Here is a 26,762-nt window from a genome sequence, read left to right on the forward strand (position 1 = left end):
GCACAGACCGATGCGGATGGCTCGTATCTGTACAGCGTCTGTCTATTACCAGTCCTGTAATGCTGCATTATGCAGACTGTTCAGGTCAATTCAGCTCCCAATATGCACCTTGTGCACAGTTTAGTCTGGTCTATACCCATTCACGACTGACTTTACCCCGTTTCCCGCCAGTGGCCCAACCCTTTATATACAAACATCAAATCATGGTAAGTTGCATATGCAATTTAGAAAAAACAAAAATCGCTCCGGGTTGGAGGGGTTAATAGTGGCAGTTGCTGAAATAAATAATTAACATCACCCCGAGGCCTCGTCAGGACCTCTGAAAAGCGCGCATAAATAGCCTTTATCCACGCTATATGGCTGAAATGCTCTTGTTATTTAAAGGCGGTAAAAGCCAGCAATTTCTGTCGAGAGCTCCACGGTCTCTCGAATTGGATACGGAGAGTTCCCCGAGACTTTTCCACGTCGGAGTCTTGGTATCCTATCAAGCTGTCAAAAACAGGTAAAAATCCTAAAGTTGGGCTGCCTTACAAAGTCCATCTCGCAGCTATGACAAATCTCCATTGACTTATGAAGCCGAGCTAATTCTAATGTCGGGCAGATCTTGGCGGTGCCAGTGGGGCACAAATTAGACGGCTTGGCTGTTCGAATACACAAGCAATGGAAAAGTGGCTTCTAACCTTGGTTTCGCGTGAGGCATGAGAGTGTCAGCTGGATTTGAGCCTACGAAAGGAGGTTACTTTATAGGAAGTGCGACTTTGGATCCTCCGGAAAGTCTACAGCAGCTTATTTTCACTTAGCTAGAAATGTGGAATAGGAAACTCGACTGTGGAGAGAGTGAACAATCAATCGCAGCTGGAGGGTTTAGGCTGTTGGAATACATGTGAATAGTAATTCTGCAATATGCTGTCGAAATGGGAAACATATTTCCATCTCATAAAATTCGGACTGACCCTGTTTTCAAATCGGCGAATTACCGAATCTTTCGTGCTGCTGCATTAGCGTCTCTTTCTCAAATCGAAAATCCTTCAGAGCAGCAACTTTAAAAAGCAATGTGTGCGCTTAAGTCAAAGCTAGACGCGATCCACTAAGACTTACAACTTTCATTTAAAAAGCTTCAACAATCCATGCATGTGGTCGAGGGAGCTCTGTCAGATCTGATGAAGCTAACCGCTCCCTTAATCGATGGACCAGCTCACCTTTGACTCCAGCTTGTCTGTAAAGAACTGCGCTTCCGACGTTTATAATGATTCGGGATATTCAGACAGCTGCTGAACTGTTGATGGAGTAGACGTGTGGCATTGGAGGTGTCATGGCTGTAGGCCAGCTGGGCAAGATAAATTTGGAGCGGTTGAGAATGTGGTGTTCTAGTGAAGAACGAAGCTTTTTTAACCGCAGAAGACGGATGATCGATTTCATTCGCGACAACGCCAATCGATACGTTTCTGAAAAGCATTTAACAGACGAGAAGGCACTAGAAGGCTCAATTAACTGAATTGACACCCTCCGCACACGTCAAAAATATCGCGTAACTGGATCTCAGTCCATGTTTCTAAAGTGTCAAAAGAAATTGGTTTGGAGAAACTAAGCGAAGACTAATACATCAGAAATAGCTTGTGTAGACACATCATCGATATAATATATTGTGTCGCACACCTCCCCTTCGCGCGGCGCCTCCGGCCGCGCTACTAACCAGGGTCGGGCAGTCCGCCGCTGTTTGTAGAGCGGGGCCATGCGTGGGGCGAGCGAGGAGCGGGATGTAGTTGTAGAACGGTAACGAGCAGTAAACGGTGAAAAGTAAACTTGGTTCCTTGTTCCTTGTAGTAGGTGGAAAAAGACGACTGAGAAACTAATGCGCCAGTCTAAAACGGGGAGCGGGTCGATCGCGCTCATGAGGATGACACCCCTTCTGCAACGCTCACCTGCACCCCTGAACATGACCTCCAACCCAACGTGACACCCGGTTGACTCGACACTCAAGACAGTATATAGTTCGTGTCATCAGTCCTTGATGCTGGCGTCGCAAATGCAAACTCTCTCCTCAAGGTCTTCACGATTCCCTCTGCACCAAAAGTACCTCGCAGTCGGCGCTTGAACAGTTCCCACTCAATACTATAGGACCCCGTGTGCTTTAACACGGACTTTACCTTCTTCGCATCTGGTGCACGCTGCTGGAACGACCCCTGCATTCCCGGGTACGGGACAATTGACAGCCTCTGTGTCTTCAACTTGACCACATTGCTAATGCTGAAACCGAGTTTCATTTTCACTTGGACATTTCAAGTTATTCTGCAACGGGGTTTAGAATCGGGTTCTCACATCGGGGCTTAGATTTGTCAAAGGGTGATTGGGAGCGTTAGCCGAAAACCAAGGGCGGGGCGAGCGCAAATTATAAGTGAGAAGCGGGCCTGTACGCAGAAGAGAGAGAAAGAAAAAATAGACATTGTGAGGAAGCTGAAATCAGCCCCAGAATAGAGCTTGCCGTACCTCCCTGTGAAGGTGAGGGTGGCCCAGGAACTCGGTAGTTGATGGCGATTTGTGAACTGAGATTAGATTAGAGCTGGCTAACTAATCTACTTGATATGAAGGCGCCACAAGGGCGCACAGGAGATCGAGTGCCGCTTGCAGTAGAGCTCTAGGCTTGAAGCCGGAGAACTTTATGCTATGGCTAAATTTGGACTATGACGTTAATCTTCAACATCTTGGCGTAGTACTTGAAGGTGCTCGACATGCCGGGTACGTCAGAGCTTAGAAGAAGCAGTCAAAACGTTATGAGTCGCGAAGCCAACACTGATAAACTACATGAAACTATACTAAGACAGAGTCGACACGGAAACTGGCGAGGTCCGCTTACGCAAGCGGTCGAAAGCATAAGATGGTCACATACGAGCTTCGGGTTCTCGAGTACTACGATACACGCTTGCGCGAGGACGGTACGTGCTCATTTTCGGGCGCTCTTTCGTATTGCCACAATGTAGACGAGTTCAGAGAGACTATTTCCAATTTTGATAGCCAAAAGTTTTGGGTTCATCGTTTTATTAAAACTGTACAAACCCAAAGTAAGTCATATTGAAAGTACTGGTACTGCTGCTAGCGTAAGTAGCGATGGCGGTATTACATGTACGAAGGAAGATGTGGGATCTAATCTTGGTGATAGTGGAGCTAACGCGATCATGCGAATGCTTACAGTGTCGAAGGTGTTGTTGTTTGTGCCGATGGGGATGCTACTAGTGGCAGTGATGTCGCTGCTATCGGTGATGATGATGATAGTGGAAAGCGTAAGGAGTATGATAACGTGGATAGTGGTGATGAGGATGACACTGGTGAGCGCGTAAGTGGTGGTGAAACTGAATTAGGCAACATTGCTGATGAAGTTGCTACAACGAGAGATGTTGCTGGTCATAACAAGAACCGTAACGACAGAATTAGTGCTGCTATGGCAAGTACAGGTGGTGGTAAAGTTGGTGGTCATGGTAAACACCAAGTTCGGTCGGACGATATTTCTGACGAAGATGATAGCGAAATTTAAATTTCATCAGGAAATTAGTGCAATGTGGATAACGTGCAACTGAATAAGGGGGTCGTTTGTTTTCGAGCGCGCCATCCAAAACCCAACCATATACTAATTTGGAATGACGAGAGCGATGTAGACGGTCATCGGATCGTTAACGTGTTTCCCAATGATTTCGCCAGCCTTCTGACTACTTCAGAGCTGACGGAGACCACAGTAGATTATTGTATTTACAGGCACATGACTCAGGTGCCACCGTTTTTGCGACGGGGTCACACAGCACCTTGCGCTAGAGGAAGTTAGCTTCCGAGAGTATACAAACTCTCAGTGAACGGCAGTTCACAGGTCCCCTCTTTATTCAAAAGAGAGCGAAGTGACCTAATTAAGGTAGAATGTAAACTGAGTATATTTATAGGTAGATAAAGCTTGGGTTTAATACAAACTATAAGTCACCTATAGAAATGCAATGTCATTAACCAATGGTTGGCTTCGGACGACCTTGGAACTTTGTACTAAATATCCCGAAGTATGACGTGTCACACTTCATGTAACCAGGGTACACTTAGTGCTACGTACCCCGTTACAGTTTTACTTCTCTGTGGAACGTCAACGTATCGTACTTTGGAGTCGTAGAATATATATTTGGTCTCAGATGAATTTGGTCACGCCATAATTTAGCACTTTGGTCACGAGACCAAACCGGTTGGTGTCGTATACGCACGTGTTCAAATATGCCCTTGGTCACGTTAGACAACAACAACAAAAAACCAAACGCGACCAAAGGTGTTTTGCTCATTTACACAGCTGTAGTGTTTACCTCGCGAAAACACGACAATCCTCGCGAAACCAACGAGTTGTTACATTTTGGTACATCTATACTGGAAGAGCAGTAAGAATAATCCAGCTAGGGCCTCGCGAAACCAACGAGCTGTTATTAATGAAGGGGCACCATACATCTACACACTTCAAGTGTTTAAGTCATAACCCCCCAAGAGCCTCGCTGAACCAACGAACAGGTTTTTACGGGGTGCGCATGCTTTTAGCTGTGTGTGAGTCTCATTTTCAGAATTGCATCCTATAACCGACACTACACATGAGACGCTCGTCACCATCACCTCGACATCAAAAGCGATGTCAAAGTCCCCGATACTCACCAACCTCTCGTCCAAATACGCGCTCGCCAAGCTTATGAAGAGCTTATTGTAAGCTTAGACAACCCTCCAGCCTCAACCCAGTTGGCAGCGTCCATACAGCTAATGCCACCATCGCCGCTCTTGTCACCTGCTCCTACTTCTCGTACAGAGAGGCTACCCCCACAGCCCGCGCAACTGGGTCAATCGAACTTAGCCACACCGCATCAAACTACAGAGATTATAACAAGCCCCAATGATCGGCCTCCACGTCCTGCTCGAGGTGGAGATCTGCATGTGCGCTCAGAGCAGTGGCCCCGAGAAGGAAAATCAAAAAATTACCATCAAGGCTTCGAATATACTCGCGCAAAAGTATCAGCAGTCAAAATAACGTATCGATGTAGCTTCTATAGGAAGCCCAAACTCTGTCCTGGCCTCCTGTTTTGCTATGCTGACACAATGACGTACGACTTTGACAACATGGTACCCCATACATGTCGGAGCAGAAAGGTATCTGGAGCTGCGAGTGACGAATCTGTCTGTATCGACATGGAAGAAGAGATGAAAACATTTGTCGATAATTTAGCCGAACAAGATGTTCCAGCTAACAAAATATGGACTTCGGCTTACGAAACGTTTTACGAAAACTCGATTGGAGTTGTCCGTGGTCTCTCACGAAAACAAGTGATCTCACGTGTGGGAAAGTCAAAATCGGGAACAAATATTTTTACCTTGTTGGAGAGTCCTGAAAGAGTAAAAGTATTCGGTACCAACATGGGTTTCCTTCAATTTCACTACATTTGGCACGATGACATTAGAGCAAAGCAAAATAAGTCTGGCATTGAGCGATTGCTCGGTTGGGCGCATCCCGAACTTCGAAATCTCCTTCGAATTGATGGTGCCCATTTATTTGTCGATGGCACGTTCCGGTGCACACCCAAAGGATATCAACAGTTGTGACCCTCATGATGTATGATTAGTATACGGAGCTACAACCTGTATTTTTTACGCTGGCAACAAATAAAACGGAAAACTGTACAATAAAATGTTCAAGTGCATCGAGTTTTCGTTGAAAAAAAAATGAATCCAGAACGTGGTTTGTGACTTTGAAGCAGCCTCGATTTTTGCAATACGTGATAATTTTCCGTCAACACGCATTGTTGGCTGCTTGTTCCATTTCAAGCAGGCGTGTAGCAGGAAACTTAAGGAGTACAGTATGCCGAAAGAAGAATCTGCAATTGCGATGTCTTTTGGAGTATTTGACATGCTCACCGTAATTGACCCAGACAAGATTTCGGTACAGGGGGTTGCGTGGGTAAAACGCGAGATTAAAAAGCTTTGCGATCGGAAAAGTCTTACGTATTCTCGAGAAAAGTGGAAAACGTTTTGGGCATACTTTGCCAAAACATGGTTAGAAACCTACCCTCCCGATCTTTGGAATATATATGGCGTTCAGCGTCAAATCGTGAATCGGACTAACAATCCTCTAGAGAGGTTTCACCGGGAGCTGAATGCGAGGATAAAGACTCATCCGTCACTTAATAATTTCGTCCGCGTCATTGAACAATTTGCAAGGGAGTATGCGGTACTGCGCAAAAGTATTATATCTGGTGATGCTACCGCTCCTGTGCGACCTCCAATGCGCTTCCCAAAAGCGGCGACTTTGCCCAACGTCAGAAATATCGAGGAATCACCCAGCGAGGATGAGGACGATGCATCTCTCGGTAGTGATGACAGCGACGCGGCCCCCAACTTGTCTGACGAAGATCTCGCTATTGTATACGACAACTCATTTGATTACGAGGAAGAAGAAAAAGCAGACGGATCTTAAATAAAATGTATTAGATATGATTTTACAGCATCTAATGACATGTCGATTTGAGCACGGGTTGTCACACGCTACAATATATAGCGATCGAACCGATACGTAGAATCATTATGCCCCGTTGATAAAGATCTACGATGTCGGGTGACATAATTTATACTTTTCCTTGATAGTATTAGGCACATACTTGTTATCAAGATGGTAGTCGAACCGCCAGCGACGTCTGCCGGCAGAAATTATACAGGCACTCAACAAACTAGTGAAAGCACCAACGATACTAATCTCTACCGGCACAGTTATATTTGCTATCAGCATACTTACCGGGTTAGTTGCACTTATCCAAACAGTAAATAATTTTACAATACAAATATCTGGTGGTTGCGTGGTACTATTAGATCTCAATTGCATAAGTCTGAGGAGGGCCTGCACTAACGGAGGTAGCAGTCGTAGAACAGACATGAACACCAAGTGTTATCCATCGCCGAGGTCAAGTTTGATTAGACCACGTGACCAAACGATTATTCTTGGGCGGGACCAAAATCGTCAGAGACCAAGGAGGATGATTACCCTTTGGAGTCTGCTGTTTCAGCTCGTAATACGAAGCTTAAACCAGGACGCTACGAGGGACTGGTGAAAATGGTCGATCTGGCATCACAAGATACATTGTTTTCTGCCTGTGAGTGGGTGAGATCATTGGAGTCTTGTCATTGTCGAGAATGCTCTCCGAGAGGGCCCAACTAGAATGTACCATGTGAACTCTTCAAAGAATGCGCACACTTGGCTCACGTTGGGCACTAAGTTCTCCACATTCAATACATTTGCCGCAGCTGTATCAGTACCGAGTAGGACTTTCTGCAACGGGGTTATCGCTTTAACCCCTAGGAAGACTTCCGCCGGTGCATGGTTGGCAAGTGACGTTACTGGGCTTTGATTCAGGTTTGCTTAAATCAATGGTAGAAGCGCAGCCCAATTCTCTTGTTCAACCTTGAGCTCCAAAAGCATGACTCGCAAAACCTGCACGATATCTCGGTTCAGTCGCTCGACACTCCCATTAGCCCACGGGCAATAGGCGAGCGTAAAGCTCTGCTTCATTTGAGTCTTGTGACAAAGCTCCTCTAGAAGCTGGTTTTTGAAGTGCGTGGCCGTGTCGCTTATTAGCAGCTCCGACGTTCCGTATCTGCTGCTCCAGGTGAGAATCGATGTGGCAGCTGTTGCTGCATTTGCGCTAGTACACTCGATCAGCTCACAGAAGTGCGAGAAATCATCCTTCATTACTAATATGTAGTATTTTTTGCCATTGTACTCTCCAATGTACAGGTAATCCATGTGCAGTCCTTCGTTACGTTCTTTAGAGCGATACGTCTCGCCCCACGGTCTTGGTACAATGCTACCACCCTTCACATGACAGCACAGTAGATAGCGACTGCAAAACGCACGAGCCTTTTGCTCTAGTTTGTCAATGTGGAAGTGATCTTTGAGATGATTCACCATTACCTTTACCCCCCCCCCGATGGTCCATTGTACCACAGTGGGCGATCACCGTTAATCGCACTAAGAACACTTTAGCATCCGCCGGAATCCACACGTGGTTGCTCGTCTTTCCAGACTCCGTCATGTTTACTGAGATTCGTTGGACGGGTGCACTCAGTTGCAGTCTAAGCGTTTTAGATGTCCACAATGGTAGGCCACTCAAAATTCGTGCGTAGAGGACGTAATTCAACTAGTTGCTGCTCTCCTTCTAACTGCCAGCGCTTGATAGTAGTAGTTTCAGCTGGTGATGTCGAACAAGCCCACCGTGAAGCCATGTCGGCCCACACGTTGTCGGTACCGCTGATATATTTAATGCTGTACTGTAGTTCATTCAGTTTCAGACTCCAGCGTTGTAGTTTCCCCCTAACATGCTTCTTAATCTCATCACCGGGCGCGAAAATAGAAATCAAATTTCGATGGTCCGAGTTCAAGCGGAAACCCTTGGAGCGTATCAGCAGATAGTCTAAGTCCGTATCAGCCTTAATAATTAGAAATGCCTCCTTTTCCGAGACGATCCAGTGCTGTGAAGACCCTTTGAAAGTACCGCTCATACAGCGCACTAGCTGATGATGCTGTTCCGCGATGTTAATCGACGGATCCCAATCCGTAACGATCGTTAGGGTGATGCTCCATCCAGAATCACTTGCATCGGTCATCAAAATGAGCTCGTCGTCGTCATCAGGTGTTACCAGCGTCGCTGCGTTCATGAGCAATTGTTTGACTAGCTGGAAACTATCCCGCTCAGTTTCAGAGAGGTCAATGACTAGTCGTGCAGCAACGTGTTTGGTCCTTTTTGCGCCGGCTAAGGCAGCTTGTAACCATTCCTGCAGAGGTGCAGATACCCGAGCAAAATCGACGAGAGAATTACGCATCCACCCAGCCGCACACAAGAACTGTTGTAGCTCGCCTGCCGTGTGTGGCTCAGGAAGATCGACCAAAGTTTGGATTCTATCTGGATCATAGGCAACTCCGTCTACCTTAATAATTCGCCCACACCATTTTGCTTCGGTTGTGTACAAGCCGATTTTATTCAGCCCGAGCAATAGTCCAGATTCCTCCAAAGTGCTGTATACACGGTCCAGTACCGACAAAAATTCATCAATAGTGGACGCGTAGACGAGAACATCATATATCCAGGCCAACACATTCTCGTATAGTAGTCCTGCTTTCCGCATTTATCTTCTCAATTGATTGCTGAAAGTGGATCGAAGAATCGACGCCACCTTGCTGAAGGCGGGTAGGCGTGAAGACGTCATCCTCCGTCATATAGGACTGTGACTCTTGGCTGGACGACGCTAACGCCATTTGCCAAAAGCTCTTCAAGAAATCCACATTTTTCTTGTGCTTCTTCTGCTTTGTATGGTGAAGACGTGTGGCTAAATTGGGCAATCCACCCGCCAAAGGCACAACTTGTGCATTGACACGCCGGAAATCAACAGCCTGCCTTAGTCCACCTTGTTTTCCCGGTTTCTTCACAGGCCGTGCAGGACTGGCCCATCTACTAGCCTCGTTACGGTACACCCACCCAAGAGAAACAAGAGATTCATTAAATGACCTCATCCATTCTCGCTCTGCTGGTGCATACGTTCGAGGTTTGCATCGTATAGACACAGCTCCGTCCTTGAACTGAATGTCAAACGGCTCAATCTTCGAAGGCGGGTCATTCCCGATTTCCAGGCGCCACATATCATACCGTGTTGCCACATCAAAGAGATCGCGCTTGCGGTCAACAGGAAATCCATTCGTGACAGCTTCATTAATTAGTTCACAGAGCCGTCCCATAATTCTACCTTTGTCAGGTGGATTGAAGCTCACCGGAGTTTCTGACTCGAATGGATCAAAATCAACGATCTCCTTATTGGCTAATGCCGAGAATTGTCCTTCAACATCAATTCCAAGCGCCTCAAGCGTCAACCTTCCTAGCAGGAACTCGTCCTCTTCTGTTTCCGAAATGATACAGGTCACTTGGCGCATTCGGACCCTCCCTGCTGGAGTAATTAACTCCAAATCCAGCTGAATTGATTCTTTGCAGGTTATAATAGCTCCACCTACAGCCTTGCCATCTATCGGCTTCATGAGACATTCCACCTTTACATCCGGGTATAATAGAAGAGCTTCCTTCACTACTCGGCAAGGAATTACATTGTATTTGCTTCCATTGTCCGGAAAATAGGGCATCGTCACCACCCCATTGAATGCAACATTCTTCGGAGCGAGATCTTCGTCATCTTCCAACACACGCTTCATTTTAAACGCTTTAGATCCCTTGCGCTGGTTCATGAACGCTTGACGAGCTGTCTTCTTCTGTTTCTCACTGGCAGAAGGACAATCGTTCACCCAATGGGCACCCTTGCAGTGTAAACAGCCTTGGGCAGGTGCAGGATTGCGTTTCTTGAACCCAGGCCGATCATCACTCGACGATTGTGTTGCCTCACCCTTTTGGGATTTGCCATTGCTTTGTTCTCCATTATTCTTGCGCGGAGAAGCTTTTCCAACTCGAGGTGAGGTTTTATTTCGGCTGGACTGATAGAGATCAAACGATTGTTGATTTTTCTATGCCTCCGCTTTAATCACACCAAACAGGCGAGAGACATTGGTTTTCGCTGTGGGGTCAATATCTTGATAGAGCAGAACCTGTTCCTTCAAACTCTCAGGACTCAAGCTATCAGTCAACAGCTTGCAGTTCAACTTGATGTTACCATCTGAAGCAGCGTTCAATCCGTTCTCCTCAACCAATTCATCAAATCTGTCGAAATAGTTCAATACGCGAGCCTTGACATCCTTCTGCCTCAAGTTCATCTTTAATTGCTGGCTCATTATCACAAGGACATTTGGAAGCTGATCGTTTATCATACTGGAAAGGATTTTCGAGATAGCATCGACTAACTTCTCGTTCGTCATCTCGTCGACTTGTATCTTCAACTCCAGTTCACAGAATATCTTCAACAAACGCCGATTAATCGTGTTGATTGCTGGTATCATTACCGTCGCTAACGGCTCACCTGACTCTTGGCATCGCGAGATGACAGCAGCCTCATACAGTTCTCTCTGTTTCCTCCACTTGACCAGAGCTTCTTGCGAGAAGCATACGATCGGAGGTGGCTCCATCGCTGTCCATAGCTTTGTTGCAGGTGCAGTCGCGTCGCCATCTTCGCCGGCGGTATTTGCGCGACTTCGGTTTTGCGGGGGCCGGCTCATTGGCCAGTTGTGCTTGGGACGTAGTCCACAGCTAAAGTTAACTTTGTAGTGTCTTGCGACCCTAAATGCTTGCTAGTTGAGAACCCACTCGTATACTTGGAGGTGAAAAGAATTCTGTTATTAAATGCAGTGCTACGGCGGCTGCCGTGTTGGTTTCTGTTAGTTTCGCTATGCTCAATGCCTCCTTGACTATGTAGTATACAATTCTTGAGAGCTCGACATGCTTTTATGCTTCTCGCCTGTCGTCGGTAACCCCTCTGTGATCTGCAACCGCTATGCGAAGTGTCTGCTGAGAGCTGGTTCCATCGAGGAAACCACTACAAGGGCCCAACTAGAATGTACCATGTGAACACTTCGAATAATGCGCACACTTCTCCTTACGTTCTCGACGTCAACAAGAAACTCTAAGAAAAGGAGCAAGAAGAGCAAAACACCGGCAATTCACTGTCGCCATCTATCGGGGAGTCTTCCATCTACAATACCACACCAAGTGAATACCGTTGATTGCGGTATCTACTAAATGCACTTCATGGATAGAGGCGAATGGCTAAAAAGAAACCGCAATCTATTGCCGATGATATCGGACGTTGGACCACAGAAAGGTTTAGCGCCAGCAAAGCGGATTAACATCATATATCCCTGCACAAACGTATCTGGTAAGACTCAGAAACCAACACAATTAACATTGCCTAACTTGAAACAACAAAACAATACCTGTGTTTATTTTTAATTAGCTAAATTACCGTGCAAAGAGCGTATTATAGCTGAACATCACTTTAACCCCACCCAGCGACGCCTAGACTACTGTTGAGCGTTGATGCGAGTTACCGGGTCAAACGCAGACTACATCGTGGTTATGAGGAGATAGACGGTTATTATGTGCACGAGCGATACCAATCGCCAACATAGGCTGTTGTAGCATCCACGCTGCGGCCATAGTACACCTCATGTTGAACCCAGGGAGGAAATGGCTCGTAGTACTTGGAAAGTAGTGCGCCTTACTTCTCTCCTTTTAAAACCTCTGCCTGATAGCTCGAAGTCGTTAAACGGCATCTCCACTTTTAAAGATACATCACAGAAAAGTAGCACGAGCTACAGGCGGCTAGTAGAGACTTGCGTTAGCATTACGTGCGATCGCCGAGTCGACAGAGCCTTCTTATGGCGTCCAATCTTACACTGTCAGGTCATAACAGTACTCTTAGTTGTCGTCGTTTGATTGGCCAAAATGGCATCGCCCATAGAATCAATTATTAATAGCACAGCTACGATTAGCAATAAGGCTGCTTGTAAATACCTTTGTCGCCCTTGTTCGAACAAGATAATGTCTGCTCTGCCAGTGGCGGATAATTACGTATTTCAGCAACTGCCACTTTTAAAACGGCTTTGACAAGGCATTTTCTCACAATAGGAATAAATATGTTTTAGCTCTAACTGCAATTTCAGGATAAATTGAAAAGTGGTTCACATGCTAATAAAATCTCTTTGAATTGCAAAAACAAAAATCCAAAGATTATTCAGTATCAGTACCGGTATGGGCGGTACAAGTACTTTAGTTTTTTGTCTAACTAACGTTAACAAATTAACAACTACTAACTTACGTTAGCATATTAACATCGACCAAATCTTCAGAATGCTGGAGTATTCGGTGCGCTGTCACTTGACGTGTGATGAACGCAGCGAATCTCTCGATGCCGAGGGAAGATTGCGGCATCATAAAGTGTGGAAACAGTGTGAACACATGCGGCATGTGCTCGTTCATGTCCAATTCGACTTGAACACCATCCGATCTGGCGTTCTGGGCCAAGAGCATTGACTGTTGGTGTAGAATGTCGAATTCTGCTGCCTGGATGAATAAGGGCGGCAATCCACGCAGATCTGTCTGCAGCATGGCACCTTCACACCACGAAGCCCGTGGGGTTTCCTGGACGCAGAAGTCTCGAATCGCGTCCAGCATGGACTTGGAGATGAAGCAGTGATCGGATACAGCCACGTCGGCCGACAGGTCTGCATACGGACATTTGCATAGCGCCGCTAGAGGCATCTCTCGTCGAGCTTGACGAAGTCTCAGCAGAGTGGCAAGAACCAAGCCGCCACCGGCGCTGTCACCAGCTAGGATGATGTTCTCTGGTGAGATCTTCTCGTGGTTGACGAGGTAGTCGAACATGACCATGGCGTCATCCAGAGGTGTGGGGAAACAGACCTCGGGTAGTTTACGGTAGTTGGCCAGCAAGATCTGGACGTTCATTGAAGGGTCGGTGCCACCCCAAGCAGCTGGAAGTTGGCTTCGCACCTGAGTTAGTAAGCGACTGGCGAACTCCACGAAGAAACGAGGACTGAAGAGGGCGTAGCCTCCTCCGTGGTAGTATAGCACTACGATCCGTCTCTCATCCTCGCTCCCACCTTTAGAACGTAGCCACAAGTGCTCGAGTCCGTTGTATCGGATGCTCTCGAGTGTGTGGCCGTGACGCCAACAGGCCAAAGCTCCTAGTAGCCGTCCGATGAGTTCGAAGTTGCGGCGGAACGCCAATGCGTTAGATAACTTCAGGATGTGGCTGCCGTTGCGTTGACCCGCGGCGAACGCGATGGCCTGGAACCACTCGTACCAAAGCGTCCACTCTGGGAACTTGGGGTGTAGCCCCCGCTTGATGAACTGCACGACGGCTGCATTGGCCGCTGCACCGACATGAGCTGTCAAGGTGCAGACGTTCCCGAACGATAGACAGAAGGGACGAAGTAGTTCATGAACGCTGAGGAGCAGCACGAGTTTGAACAGGATGAAGACGTGGCTGAGTCCGAGCCATTGCAAGTGAGTCGCATTGATCCATAACGAGATGGAAGCGACAGTGAGGAAGACGGGGAGAGTGTATGCGGCTCCGTAGCCCGATGCCCGACCGCTAGTAAATTCTTGAACGTGCTTGCGGACTTTCTTCATTGTCAGAGTTGGGTTCAATTAAGTCTTTAGCACAATGAAGCGAACCAAAGAGTGAACAGAAGTAGAACGGTTAGCGATCGCACTGCGATTCGCAGCGCTGAAGGGACATGTTATCGTTTCCCTCTGATGGTGAGGCCAGCACGTCGAAGTGGCAAAGCGACGCCTCATCCTGAATCCGCTTCTTTTAGAGCAACGAGGACCGTTCGGTGGGGCTCCGATAAGTTGCTCCATGCAGAGTTCGATAACTTTCCAGCGACGAGTGGGAGGATAGGACAGCTGCGACCATAGTTGACTGCTCCAAGTTGAGTTGCGCTTACAGTAGCCGGTCGATTCTGTCGTCGTGCTTTATTTGTATGTAGCTTGGTTTCTACAAAAGCGCGGCAGGTTCTAGATTATGAGCTTCAGCTACGAAGCAGACATCAGTGGGAGGCGGATGGAGAGGACGGCAAGTCGCTGTTTGTACGACGTAGGACACGAAAGCGCAATACGCATAAGGTCGTTTTTACTTCGCAATTGTTCAGATTACTGTTGCCCAAACAGTCGCGAGAGATCCGAGATCCGAGATCCACGTGAATCTTCCACCTGCGTCTGGAGTGAGTCACTGGCTTCTCGTAGCTTTTGTAAGAAGCTGTTGTTGCCGATAACAGCAAGCGATCGAGAAGGCGTGTGCTGATTTAGGCATTTTAATGGTTGCTGTGAGTCTGGTCAGACCAAGTGACGCGCTTAGGCAGGCAGCGAGGTCAATGACCAAGCCTTCTCATTAACTTGGGAATATCTTTCATTACGCACTGCATAAGGTGCCTGTTGAGAGCTCGAAAGGTGTTGATGGGCGAATGGCCAATTTGAAATGGTAAACCCATGTATAATAATACATGTATCTTCAAAACGAGGATGTACTGTAAGCACAGCCTTATAGCTTTTGGCATTTGACTTCCTAGCCCAACGGTTGTGCGAAGCAAGTAATCTGGGCGAAAGTCGAGGGCAAAATCTGCTATCGTCCATAAGCTTAGGGGGATTCAGGGTCTGGTTTCGATAAAGACCCTGGATGACGTTTGCATTTACCCATTTCCAGAAGGTAAGAGAGTCGGGTTGACCATTTCACAACTTTCGACTTCTATAGCGTATGCCGTTTCCCCTGACAAGCATATTAACACTCCTCGTGCCGTGGTTGTCTGTTGCAGCAGCCACTTCTTCGTGGACTCGAACTTCGGAACTTCCAGCGGTCACTGGGTCTACAACTTCAGCAAGGCGCAATTCTGTATAAACATGGGAATCTTTGACAACAAGGTGTCGTCCGCACACTTGCCGCAGACCGGCAACTTCGCTGATAACCAAGCACTCATCGCCTTCTACTCGGACAGGAACTGCACTGGGATCGTCCGCACGTGGCCAACGGTCGAGAGTAACTTCCCTACGAATTTCGCGCTCAACGGAATCGACAAGCAAATCTCGTCCTTCATGGTCTGGCAGACAAGCAACAAGGTCGAGGAAGTTGCTCCCGACTTGGGTAGTTAAAACCATCATAAGCTCGGAACCTGTCAGCATCAATACCGTAGCCATCTTGAAAAAACAGCATTTAGCTCCACTCGTTGATTCTCAAAACATATTCCCCAAAAATACAGATGGATACACCTAGAAATCGCAGCCTTTCAAGATCGTGACAGCGAGGTCTCACGTCCACACTTCAAACGTCCGCACGGATCCGACGAGTAAGACCTCTGCTCAAATGCCCGACTATCCAACGTTCTTCAGGGCACGCACTTGTCTGCAGCAATGGTTAAGCTCTCAATTGTATCATCCACGATGCAATCGTTGCTCGCCCCGCTACTCCGTGTTTGGACAGACCCCGAGCGTCGTCGGAAGTTCTTGCGTTGGCTTTTCGGTGGCACCAGTGGAGCGATCGCTCTCCTGTTGATCCTGGAGGCGACGCGGGGCTTCTGTCGCACACCGTTGGAGACGGCTCAGCTATTGGCGGGCATTTCCTGGACGCTCTGCAAGATCACGGTACAGTTTGTCGCGCGGGGTTTCAAGCCAAAGTTCGCCAAGTGGACGTTGCGCTACGAGCTTCTACACGGACTCATGCGCACTGCCGCAACCATGTTTGGCGAGCGTATTGTTGACTTGCAACACGCGCGAGTCATTCGGCATCATACTGGTATGTTCGGGACAGTCCTTGGCTCGTTCGCACGCTGGCAAAACGAGATGAGGCTCGAAAGCGTGCGACTCAATGGACTGGAGCACATCTGGCTAAAGTCATCTACATGTACCACAGAGACCAAAAGTGAGAGGAAAAGACTGGTGGTGCTCTTCTTCCATGGAGGAGGCTACGCTGTGTTAAGTCCGAGGATGTATATCTCGTTCTGCAGCGCAGTAGCAGGCGCCATCAGACAGCAGTTGGCGTCGGATGACGTGGACGTTGATGTGTTCCTCGCAAACTACCGTAAACTACCGGAACACAAGTTCCCCGTGCCGGCAGAAGATGCTGTAGCCATGTACGAGTACTTGTTACAGCACGAGAAACTGGAGCCGTCGCAGATAATACTGGCGGGCGATAGTGCTGGAGGAGGCTTAGTCATGTCAACTCTACTACGAGTTCGCGATGGACTGTCGAGTTGGAAGTCGAAGCTGCCTTTACCACTAGCAGCAATTGTCATGTGCCCTCTGGCTGATCTCACGTGGGATGAGGATGAAATCGCAGGGCAACACTGCGTCCTCCCACTCAACATGACGGCTGCAAGTGTGCTGACATACCATCCGACACGCGACGACCCGAGTACGTGGGCGGATGCTTCACCGGTGCATTGCAACCTGCAAGGCCTCCCTCCCGTGTTCCTTCAATCCGCCACGCTGGATCGACTGTTTCAACATTCCGTGCGGCTTGCGGCGAAAGCCAAAGCTGACGGTCTTGTCAATTGGGAGGTGGATATTCACGAAGGTGTGCCGCACGTTTTCATGGTCATCCCAGCTTACGTGTTGCCGTACGCTCGCGTCGGGGTTGGGCGGATGGCAGCATTTGCAGCCAAACAGTTTAGAAACGGTATTGCAGTGGACCACAAGGGTGTCATCTGTAACGGGAAAGCTCCAATCGAAATTGCTGTCGACGAGAACACTCTCTCAGCAGCAGCCTAGACAGCGCGCAATTCTGTTTAGACCGATGGTGTAACACGTTCAAGGCAATTCAACCCACAATATTACTCTTTGCTCGGATTTTTTAGAGGTAATGCGTCTTTAGATCTTCGATAACCAACACAAAGCGTAATACATGTAGCAACGTGCTGCTAAGACGTTGACAGCTAATTCCGAAGCCCCACTGTACGGCGGTGCTGTGGGAGCAAATGGACGTCTTTGTTGACGACGGACGGCGAGTTCTGGAGATTATAGGCTTGACTCAAGCCCAAACGCTCTCCACCTCTTTCAATGAGAGGCTCTCATCGAACGTCTGGTTGCTTCAAATCCTGCAGGAGAAAATGAATGAGCAAGCGTCTTTGCTCGGCGCTTCAAATTTAGAGCTTTTACACGTAATAAATATCACCATTTCTTCCTCTCATTGGTTGAAAAACGAATTAACAACATGGCGATTTTCTGAAACTTCCCTTTAATTATTGATGATTCTCCTTTTGGGTTTTGCTTAAATCAATTTCTTGTGATCTCAAAAAGAAAAGCATAAAAAGCTAAACTTATTTTTTAAATGTTATACTTAGCAGTCAAAGCACCATCGCATTTTATGAATTGTGCGTGCACAAATTTTCTGCTTGGAGAACCAGCCGTTTTCACTCTGCGTTTTGCTCCAAGTTCCACACAGTTGCCTCTTCTTATCGCGAAATGCTCGCCCGCACGTCTGCTCTGCGCCGCGTGGCCTCGACTGCCACCAGTGCTGTTCGCAACGCCAGCACGATCCAATCCATCCACGCGCGCGAGATCATCGACAGCCGCGGCAACCCCACGGTCGAGGTGGATCTGACGCTGTCCGGCAGCACCGAGATCTTCCGCGCCTCAGTTCCTTCGGGAGCCTCCACGGGTATCCATGAGGCTGTGGAGCTGCGCGACGGTGGCAAGCGATACGCCGGCAAGGGTGTGCAGCAGGCCGTGCAGAACGTCAAGAGCGTGCTGACCCCGACGCTCATCGGCGCCGACCCGACCAAGCAGCGCGACATCGACAACCTCATGCGCGAGATCGACGGCACAGAGAACAAGGGCAAGCTTGGAGCCAACGCCATCCTGGGCGTGTCGCTTGCTGTGGCTAAGGCCGGTGCCGCTGCCAAGGGCGTCCCGCTGTACCAGCACTTCGCTGACCTCATTGGCAACAAGAACCTGGTGCTACCCGTGCCCAGCTTCAACGTCATCAATGGCGGCTCGCACGCGGGCAACAAGTTGGCTTTCCAGGAGTTCATGCTTCTGCCTACGGGTGCTGAGAGCTTCTCGGAAGCCATGGTCATGGGCTGCGAAGTGTATCACCAGCTCAAGAGCGTCATCAAGAAGAAATACGGCCAGGACGCCACCAACGTCGGCGACGAAGGTGGATTCGCCCCCAACATCCAGAGCAACCGCGAAGGTGTTGAGCTGCTGATGACTGCCATCAACCGCGCCGGTTACGACGGCAAGATCGGCATCGGCATGGACGTTGCCTCGTCCGAGTTCCTGACCAAGGACGGCAAGTACGACCTGGACTTTAAGACTGAGGGATCCCAGGATCTTTTGACCGGTGAAGAGCTGGGCCAGCTGTACAAGGATCTGGCCAAGGAGTTCCCGATCATGAGCATCGAAGACCCGTTCGACCAGGACGACTGGACGCACTACTCGTCCTTCACCGCTGGCATTGGGGAGAAGGTGCAGATTGTGGGCGATGACCTGTTGTGCACCAACCCCAAGCGCATCGCCACAGCTCTGGACAAGAAGGCCTGCAACGCCCTCTTGCTCAAGGTGAACCAGATCGGAAGCGTGACCGAGAGCGTGGACGCTGTTGCACTTGCCCAGAAGAACGGATGGGGCGTCATGACGTCGCACCGCAGTGGTGAGACCGAGGACACGTACATCGCCGACCTGGCTGTGGGTCTGGCCACTGGCCAGATCAAGACGGGCGCCCCGTGCCGCTCGGAGCGTCTGGCCAAGTACAACCAGCTGCTGCGTATCGAAGAGGCTCTCGGCAGCGACGCCAAATACGCCGGCAAGCACTTCCGGAACCCTTCCAAGATGTAAGCAGACCTAATAACTGTATTGAAACGGGCTAGAATAATCAACTAGGGGCGTGCCTATATCAATACTGCTGAACTGGACGTTGTTGCATGTCCCAGCTGATACACAGTTTCTCATCAACTTCATCTTCGCCGTTACTGAGTTTGTTTTGTACTTGAAGTATGTTCTTATAACCTATAGAAGAGCAGTTGAGTGCCTGATTTTGGGCATGTTCAAAAGGTGCATCTAGCGAAAAAGGCACCAATTGTTATTTGAATTGGGTCTTTGGAAATCAAAAAGGGAAAACCAACGCATCTAATGCTTATTTTTGCGTTTTTACCAACGAACATGTGTGCAATGGTTAGTCAAAAGTGAGGATGGAATTTGAGGCTATCAGTTTTGTGCACGGTTCTGGCTATCGACTAAAGCTCACCATCTCCTTGAATATAAGACGCCCTACAAAGTCCGCGTGAGCGTTTGCCTTTAGTGCGAGATGCGGTTGGCAGCTGTAATATGCTGCTGCGTATTGTGGGTTCTACTCAAAATTTTCAGGGCCGATTGACATGCCTCCAGGCGCAAAAAATCGCTCCACTACCAAACAACATAAAAAATGACAGATGAGAGTGGTTTTCTCGCTTTACATCATTGTTCAAGATGGAGTCGACGTCGCCAACGCAGACACCTCAAGGGCGAGTGCGAACGTTCCCGTACCCGAAACGACGCCGTAGTCCAGCGTCAACTGAGGTATACCAACCAGCATCATCTCACGTTTACCGGTTGGTCATGCAGCCCATTGTGAAGGAGACGGTAGGCGAGCGAGACAGCTCTGGTGACTCTCTTGACCCCTTTGTAGCAGGTGGAACTTCGTTCCAGGACATTCTGGAGAAAATATGGGCGGAATTCAGCCCTCATATTAAAGGGAGGGCAGTGAAGTCCGGTGGGATTTGGACTGTCGAGCAAGCTGCGATTGACTCTTGGTCCAAGTTCATGGGGTTCAAGGTGAAAAAACACATCGTCGACAGCTCAAAATCCAACCAGGACTGGAACACTTGGCTTCAATCAATGCATGACAAGACTGCCACGCTTCTCATCTATGAATATGGCGTCAGTCTCGGGAGAAAACAAGATCGCCAAGCTTTTCAAAAGGAGTGCATTCTCCCAGCCGAGACTGACAGGGCCGGCGCAGCTGCTGAAGTCACACTTCGCGAGGTTGTGGGGCGCCTACAAGACTTTTGGAGCGTTACATACACAGGTGAAGCTGTGGTGTGGCGTATGTGGGCTACTGAGGTGGTTCGCAGTCAGGATCGTTCCACATGGGACGATAAAATACGTGCTCCACCACCTCCACCTATTTTGCGACTCTTGCGGACTACTGATTCTCGTGTCCAAGAACACGTCAATGATCTTCACCGCTCGACACAAATTGCTCTCGACGTCGTGAACGCATCTATCGCTGGGTCAACAGAGTTACGTCGCGACTGGGAGATGTATGGTCGCCGGTTGGAGAGTTTTGAGACGATGTTGCAGGCTCGTAAGGTCCGAATTGAGTCGCTCCTCCATCACATGCCTCTACCAGACCCTGGAGAGTTGGTCGACCCGCTGCAGAACATGGAAAATCTTGAGGACTTTGAGCATCAATAATTCAGATAGTTTAAGCGAGCGTGCTATCATTCATTTGTTTTTTTTCTTTTTAACTAAGCGTACGAAAGCCTAATGCATCCTCGTCCAATTCTTCTTCTTCCTCGGAAACGTTCTCCCAAAAATCCGGTACTGCGCGTGACTCTGTTGACAGCGGCCCCACAGGATTGAAAGTTCCATCGACCATCCAGCCGCAATGTTCAAACACCCGAGCCATATTAAAGTTCACAAAGCGTCGAAATGTGTCAACAATAAATGGCATTAAGTCACGATTCGTGGACTCCACGTAGTAGCGCTAAAAGGCTTTCTTGACGTAACCAAAGAGAAATTCGATGGGATTAAAGAACGGGCAATAGGCAGGTAGAAAAATCGGTACAATTCCGATACTTCTTAGATAATGCACAATTTCAGGGTGTCGATGGATGGATGCACCATCTAAAATCCAAACAGAATTAGTTCTGGGGTAAGGTCGAACACTGGCACGCTTAGAGTACGCAAAATCTTGACAACATCGAACAAACTCGAATCGGTCAAATGTTCCAACAGTGTCATAGTAGTCAATAATGCCATTGACACCAATAAACGCAAGCATGGAGACTCTGGGTTTTCGCTACAACTCACCCCGAATAGCCACCTTTTGACCTCGAAGTGCGTAGCCTCTCTTTCGCATCATTCCCCTGTTATCGAATGAAACTTCATCCAGAAAAACAACATTGTAGTAGGTCCAGTTGATGTGACTCAACTCCTCCACAAACCGAAAGATGTCTCGCTCTTTAATTTGAATGGCTCGGCGTTCCAACACTTTCCAAGTTAGCCCAAAATCGTGAATAATTCTCCACACAGATGTTTTGGAAATGGTGAGCTGAAAGTTCAAGCGAAATGCAGTTTGTGCCTCGTCCAGATATGCTAAAGGTCTCTGCTCAAAAAAATACTCGAAGCCATGAGCGCTGTTCTACCGTAAATTTCCGGTCTGACTTTGACGTAGCGCGTTGGTAGGTCCCCGTAACTTCATACACACGAATCCAGTTTCCTATTGTCTGCTGTGTTTTGTTGTAGATGTGTACCAGTTCCTTCCTGGAATAGCCAAGATAGTAATAGCCGTACAAGCAGTGGAAAACTGTGTTGGGACTAGCATGTTGCCGAGTAGCTGCTGCCTCCATCGTGCTAAAGAGTAACAAATGTTGTTTAGCAAATCGTTGACGTATCTACCAGCATCAAAACACAAGATTGACAATAGTACCAAGTGTACGGGTGCGTCCTTGGAGATCCAGGGCTGCAAGGAAAGGTGCTGCAAAAGAAGCATCCAGCAGTGCAGCAGTGCAGCAGTCCGGTTCGTTCCGCGCTAAACGGCAATCCTAATTGACCAATCAGAGCGCGCTGTTGATTTGGGCGCGATGCCCACGAATCGATCGAGAATTCCAAATATACTCGGAATCCACAATATTTCTTCTTGAATTTCACGCTCCACGCCGCCCTTCCAATGTCTCCGCGTATCCACCGCTCGTAAACAGTCGTAAACAAGCCTATATATGAGACTTTTAGAGAACTTTAGTATCTGGAATAAACTTTACTGGAATATGGGACCAGCTTCTTGCTCGAGTAAATTCCAAAGATTCATTTTGAAGCTTAGGCAGGTTGGCCTGCCGCCGGCTTTTTCGCTTTGAGTCTCATGAAATCCGGCAGATTCTGCCATTCTTGAATCTACCAAATGAAATCTACACGAGCCAAGGATGTGTAGTACCGCGGCAAGAAGCGTTCTGCATTCTCTTACGCAGACTGACGTTCCCTGCGCGACTAGAGGATCTGAGGTGTGAATTTGGGCGCAGCCCAGGAACGCTCTCTTCGACTACCAACATCTGATCTATGACTGAGTAAAACAGAAGATGAATTTTGATCAGCGTATGGTTGAACGATACAAAGAGCGTTCAGCAAATGCAATTTTTAGCAAGGTCAAACGTCTTTCAAAGTGCTTAGGATTCATCGATGGAACGATTCGGCAAACGTGCCGCCCTGTTCGATTTCAAGAGCAGCTTTATAGTGGACACAAACGAAAGCACGGGATAAAGTTCCAGAATATCACCATGACTAATGGTCTGATCGTTTCCATGTTTGGACCTATCGAAGGGCGCCGTCACGATGGATTTATACTGCGAGAAAGTGAAATCGTGGATGACATGGCGAATCATCCCGGGTATCACCTTTATGGTGACCTGGGGTACCCGTTGAAAAGCTGGTTGATCACAACTTTTTCGGATCCACAGAGGACAGTGATTCATCGAGACTTCAATCGTGACTTGAGTCGTGCTCAAATAGCTGTAGAGTGGAGCTTCGGTTGGATCGCTAGGTACTGGAAATTTTTCAGCCTCATCACAAACATGAAAGTGCTCAAGAGCCCGATAGCTACGCTATTTATCATCGCCACCTTCCTCATCAACTGCTTGTCATGCGTTCGGCGCAAAAATCAGTACTTTCGTTGCCGCCTTCCAACCCTCGCCGTGTACCTAGCCGATCTCAATTCGGGCGAAGCCATAGACGAAGACGACTACCCATCTGACGATGACATTTTAGATTTTTTCGACGATGAGTCTGACATGAGCAGCGGAGATGAATCTAGCGACCGTGACGACAAAGCAGACGATTGGAGCGATTTGAGCGATGATAACATGGAAGAAGACAATGGGTTTATCGATGACATTGAGTAAGTGACGTAATGTACGTCGTACTACAGTTATCATCCAGGTACTCCTCCAGGAGGACCTTAGCTTCAGGCGTCATCTTGATGTGCTTCGCGCCTCCCCGAGGGAGATTGTCCACCAGTCGCGCAAATCTTGTACGAGGTTGATTGCAGTTTTTTCAACATTGAATACTGATTAGCGGCTTCTACCGTAATTTTCCTATTTGCCAATTTTTAAGTTACGAGTTTGACTGCCGTTTTCTACGAGGTTGAGTGCACAAAGGTGTAGATGTTTTGACCCTACTAAAACAACAAATAAAAAAAGTTTCTGCGTGATAACTTCTTGGCAACGAAGGTAGAAACGATATTTGAATCGTTTGAGCGCATCATGACCCGATCAGTTGTCTTGCTGTGGGAAAATAGTAGCGATGGACATCAGAGCCTTTGCCATCAGCTCAGTCATTTGGCGCTGAGCTTCGGCTTGTTCAGCAGCACGTTTTGCTGATTGTTCGGCGAGGCGTCGGTCACAATCCTCCCGTTCGGCTCACTCAGAACGAAGACGCTCCAGATCTTGCTCTCTGCGCTCGTCAGCACGTTTCTCCAGTCTTTCCAAAAAATCAAAAGCTGACGGAGCTTTGGCGGGCTTGGACTTCTTCGTTGTGTGCTTCTCGGTTAATAGGGCAGTCTCACGGATGGCTAGTCCTTTGGCACGGTTCTCTTCAATCTTTTTGGTCTTGGATTCGATACGCTTGCTTTGTACCAAGGTTTCATCGTCCTTCTTCTGAAAGTAAACCTCCATCAAACGCTCCAGCTCGTTTTCGTCGATAGACTTATGTGGTTCTTGGCCTGCGATATACACAGGTGTAGCTTACACACAGCCAGCAAGCGGAAATTCCGTAGCATAAGTCATACCTGACATGGCTCTCTCCTTTGCGCGCTTCGATCGGTACTTCTTCTCCAACTTATCAACGTGCTTGCGTACACCGTCAGCAGACAGCTTCTTGTTCAGCGCTGAGCCAAGGCGCTCCGTGATTTCGACACACCGCTCGGTCTTCGAGGCGTTATGAAGCTCGAAGATCCCGTCATCGCCAACCACCTCGTTCATGAGCATGCAGTCTGCTTTCACAGAGTATGTGATGCCTTTTTTGCGGGCTTTCTCGTTCTTGTTTACTTGACGCTGTCGCTTGAGCGGAGGTTCTGCCTCGTCATCGCCTCCACCACTGCGTACGGGTGGCGCTGGCACGACTTGCAGAACTTGTGGCTCGTCACCGTCCAACTCGACGTCTGACTGCATAATCATAGTAGTTAGTGACAATTTGTCCAGTGGCACCGTCGGAAGGAACACGTATTGTAGTCTTTGAAGGTGTCCAGGTGAGGAGCTGATTAGCGCGTTTGTCCATTGCTCTGGAACCTCTGTCGGCTTTTTCCTGGAGTTGCGCGGGGTCGTGGCCAGCACCGAGGTTTTGCGGGTTGGTTGATTCCCTTTGCCGAAGGTTGCCGCACGCAATTGGTGCGGTATCACCTAGACTGACGTCGAGTTTATCGGGTTATAGCTTTTTACAGGAATCCGCTGAGCTCGACCCTCCTGTATTTATATAAATATGCAAGTTACGTTTTAAGTACGATTTTATTGCTACATTTTATTCCAAGGTGACGATATATTCCAGAAACTAAAGTTCTCTATTTTATAGAAATATTATTTCTACAAAAGACTGAGCCCCTAGTATCATACTACAGTATTCATGCTTATAACAGATTTATTTAACACAGTCTCTATATTATTGTTGGCTATCACTGTACCTTCGACATCCACCCAGAATCACAAGCACTTCATATAACATGTCTACAAACGCTACACAATATATTTAGTTTAGCGTCGTGCTCGATATCATGGGCCGCTTCTGAACTGCTATTAAACTTAGCTCGTATCAATGCAACGGATAGTAATGGCCTGTCCAGCTTACACTACTTACCCGCTTGTAGTGCCTATTGGAGCTTGTAAGTATAATAACTAAAGATTGTTCACTTCTCATACCAATCACAATAAAAGCAAAAACGGTAATATTTTTATTGCATGTAGCGATATTTTGTGCTGATTTAGAATTAGTCATTAGACGCTCGACTCTGTGTCAGTTATAATTAAAGCACTTTGGTGTCGTAAGACGCCTTGCTGTTGTTTAACGATAATTCCAGGATGGTTAAACGTCATTTAGGCTCCAAGTTGATTAACGTTTCTTTATGGGGTCTACTCAACCAACTATAATTAACCCCTCTCGTGTTTTGTTGATGCCGCCCATTTAGGAGTATTGGTTTTTGCTGTCTGACCAACTCTTGGAAAACAGTGGTTTATGTGGTGTAGTAGAACACACAAATACCGTCAGATGTGGATTCCTTACACAAACCACAACGAATCGCCGAGTTAGGTCGGCGGTTGTATGGCCTGCGCAGAGGGTGGTCCCCTCGCGGTCCGGCCCTTCCGGGACAGACGAGTGGCTCGCTTTCACTCGGTTCCGACTAACCAATTCAGATCACTTCCGAGGCTCCGCCGAGTTTGGTTCGGCTGAGCTCGTTCACAACCCTGTGCCCTCCACCAAAGGATGGACGACGGCGCGCGAGCGCTTTTACAGGTCACCGAGCGCAGAGGCTGCTCAGCTAGAAGTGTTACGGCTCCCGGGCTATCCGACGTACCGGCCCGCTGAGTATGCGGGACTTTCTTTCGCGCGTAGCGAGACTTTGTCCTATCCGGACCGACCTAATCTCTTGGCGCTACCAATCAATACCCTACAAGCTATGCCTCTCGAGTATTGACGGCAGGCATAATCCTGCCCTATGCAGGGACTTACCGGAAAAGTGTACACGTGTCTTGGACTAGGAACATTCTGCTCTATTATCTTCTGGGAGCCCCTTCGGCTCCCCCTATTTAATCATATGCTTTTCATACAAATATCTAGTGAAATTTAGTCGTTTCGGATCTCTACCGACCCTTCAGCTGAGTTCCGGCTACCGTTGAGCTCAGCGGCTATCCGGATAGCATATCCGGACAGATCGCCGAGTACTTACCGTGATCCTTTGCTCCTAAGCTCTGGGCTATCAAACCGAGCCGATTCTTGACCTAAAGTAGGTTGGCGTATGGTCGAATCTGGAAATCCCTA

The 26,762-nt window shown here is 48.1% G+C and overlaps 5 protein-coding genes across 5 annotated transcripts; 3 read left to right on the top strand and 2 right to left on the bottom strand.

The window, feature by feature from the left end:
• Positions 1-10,253: 10,253 nt before the first annotated feature.
• On the bottom strand, positions 10,254-11,194 carry PITG_14192 (uncharacterized protein; the record flags this gene model as incomplete). Its single annotated transcript, XM_002899251.1, has 4 exons — positions 10,254-10,267; positions 10,312-10,409; positions 10,578-10,636; positions 10,730-11,194. The coding sequence occupies 4 exons, from the start codon at positions 11,192-11,194 to the stop codon at positions 10,254-10,256; spliced, it is 636 nt and encodes a 211-aa protein (XP_002899297.1).
• Positions 11,195-14,959: 3,765 nt separating this feature from the next.
• On the top strand, positions 14,960-15,641 carry PITG_14193 (uncharacterized protein; the record flags this gene model as incomplete). The annotated part of the gene is made up of 2 exons (XM_002899252.1): positions 14,960-14,976; positions 15,308-15,641. 2 exons carry the CDS (start codon positions 14,960-14,962, stop codon positions 15,639-15,641), a joined length of 351 nt encoding a protein of 116 aa, XP_002899298.1.
• A 258-nt stretch (positions 15,642-15,899) lies between these two features.
• PITG_14194 (carbohydrate esterase, putative) lies at positions 15,900-17,255 on the top strand (the record flags this gene model as incomplete). The annotated part of the gene is made up of 1 exon (XM_002899253.1): positions 15,900-17,255. The coding sequence occupies one exon, from the start codon at positions 15,900-15,902 to the stop codon at positions 17,253-17,255; it is 1,356 nt and encodes a 451-aa protein (XP_002899299.1).
• A 612-nt stretch (positions 17,256-17,867) lies between these two features.
• On the top strand, positions 17,868-19,352 carry PITG_14195 (enolase; the record flags this gene model as incomplete). Its single annotated transcript, XM_002899254.1, has 1 exon — positions 17,868-19,352. The coding sequence occupies one exon, from the start codon at positions 17,949-17,951 to the stop codon at positions 19,320-19,322; it is 1,374 nt and encodes a 457-aa protein (XP_002899300.1).
• Positions 19,353-24,154: 4,802 nt separating this feature from the next.
• Positions 24,155-25,419, bottom strand: PITG_14196 (uncharacterized protein; the record flags this gene model as incomplete). The annotated part of the gene is made up of 3 exons (XM_002899255.1): positions 24,155-24,477; positions 24,523-25,132; positions 25,411-25,419. 3 exons carry the CDS (start codon positions 25,417-25,419, stop codon positions 24,155-24,157), a joined length of 942 nt encoding a protein of 313 aa, XP_002899301.1.
• Positions 25,420-26,762: the final 1,343 nt, after the last annotated feature.

Source organism: Phytophthora infestans, genomic scaffold, assembly GCF_000142945.1.
Source record: "Phytophthora infestans T30-4 supercont1.32 genomic scaffold, whole genome shotgun sequence".
Taxonomy (NCBI): domain Eukaryota; phylum Oomycota; class Peronosporomycetes; order Peronosporales; family Peronosporaceae; genus Phytophthora; species Phytophthora infestans.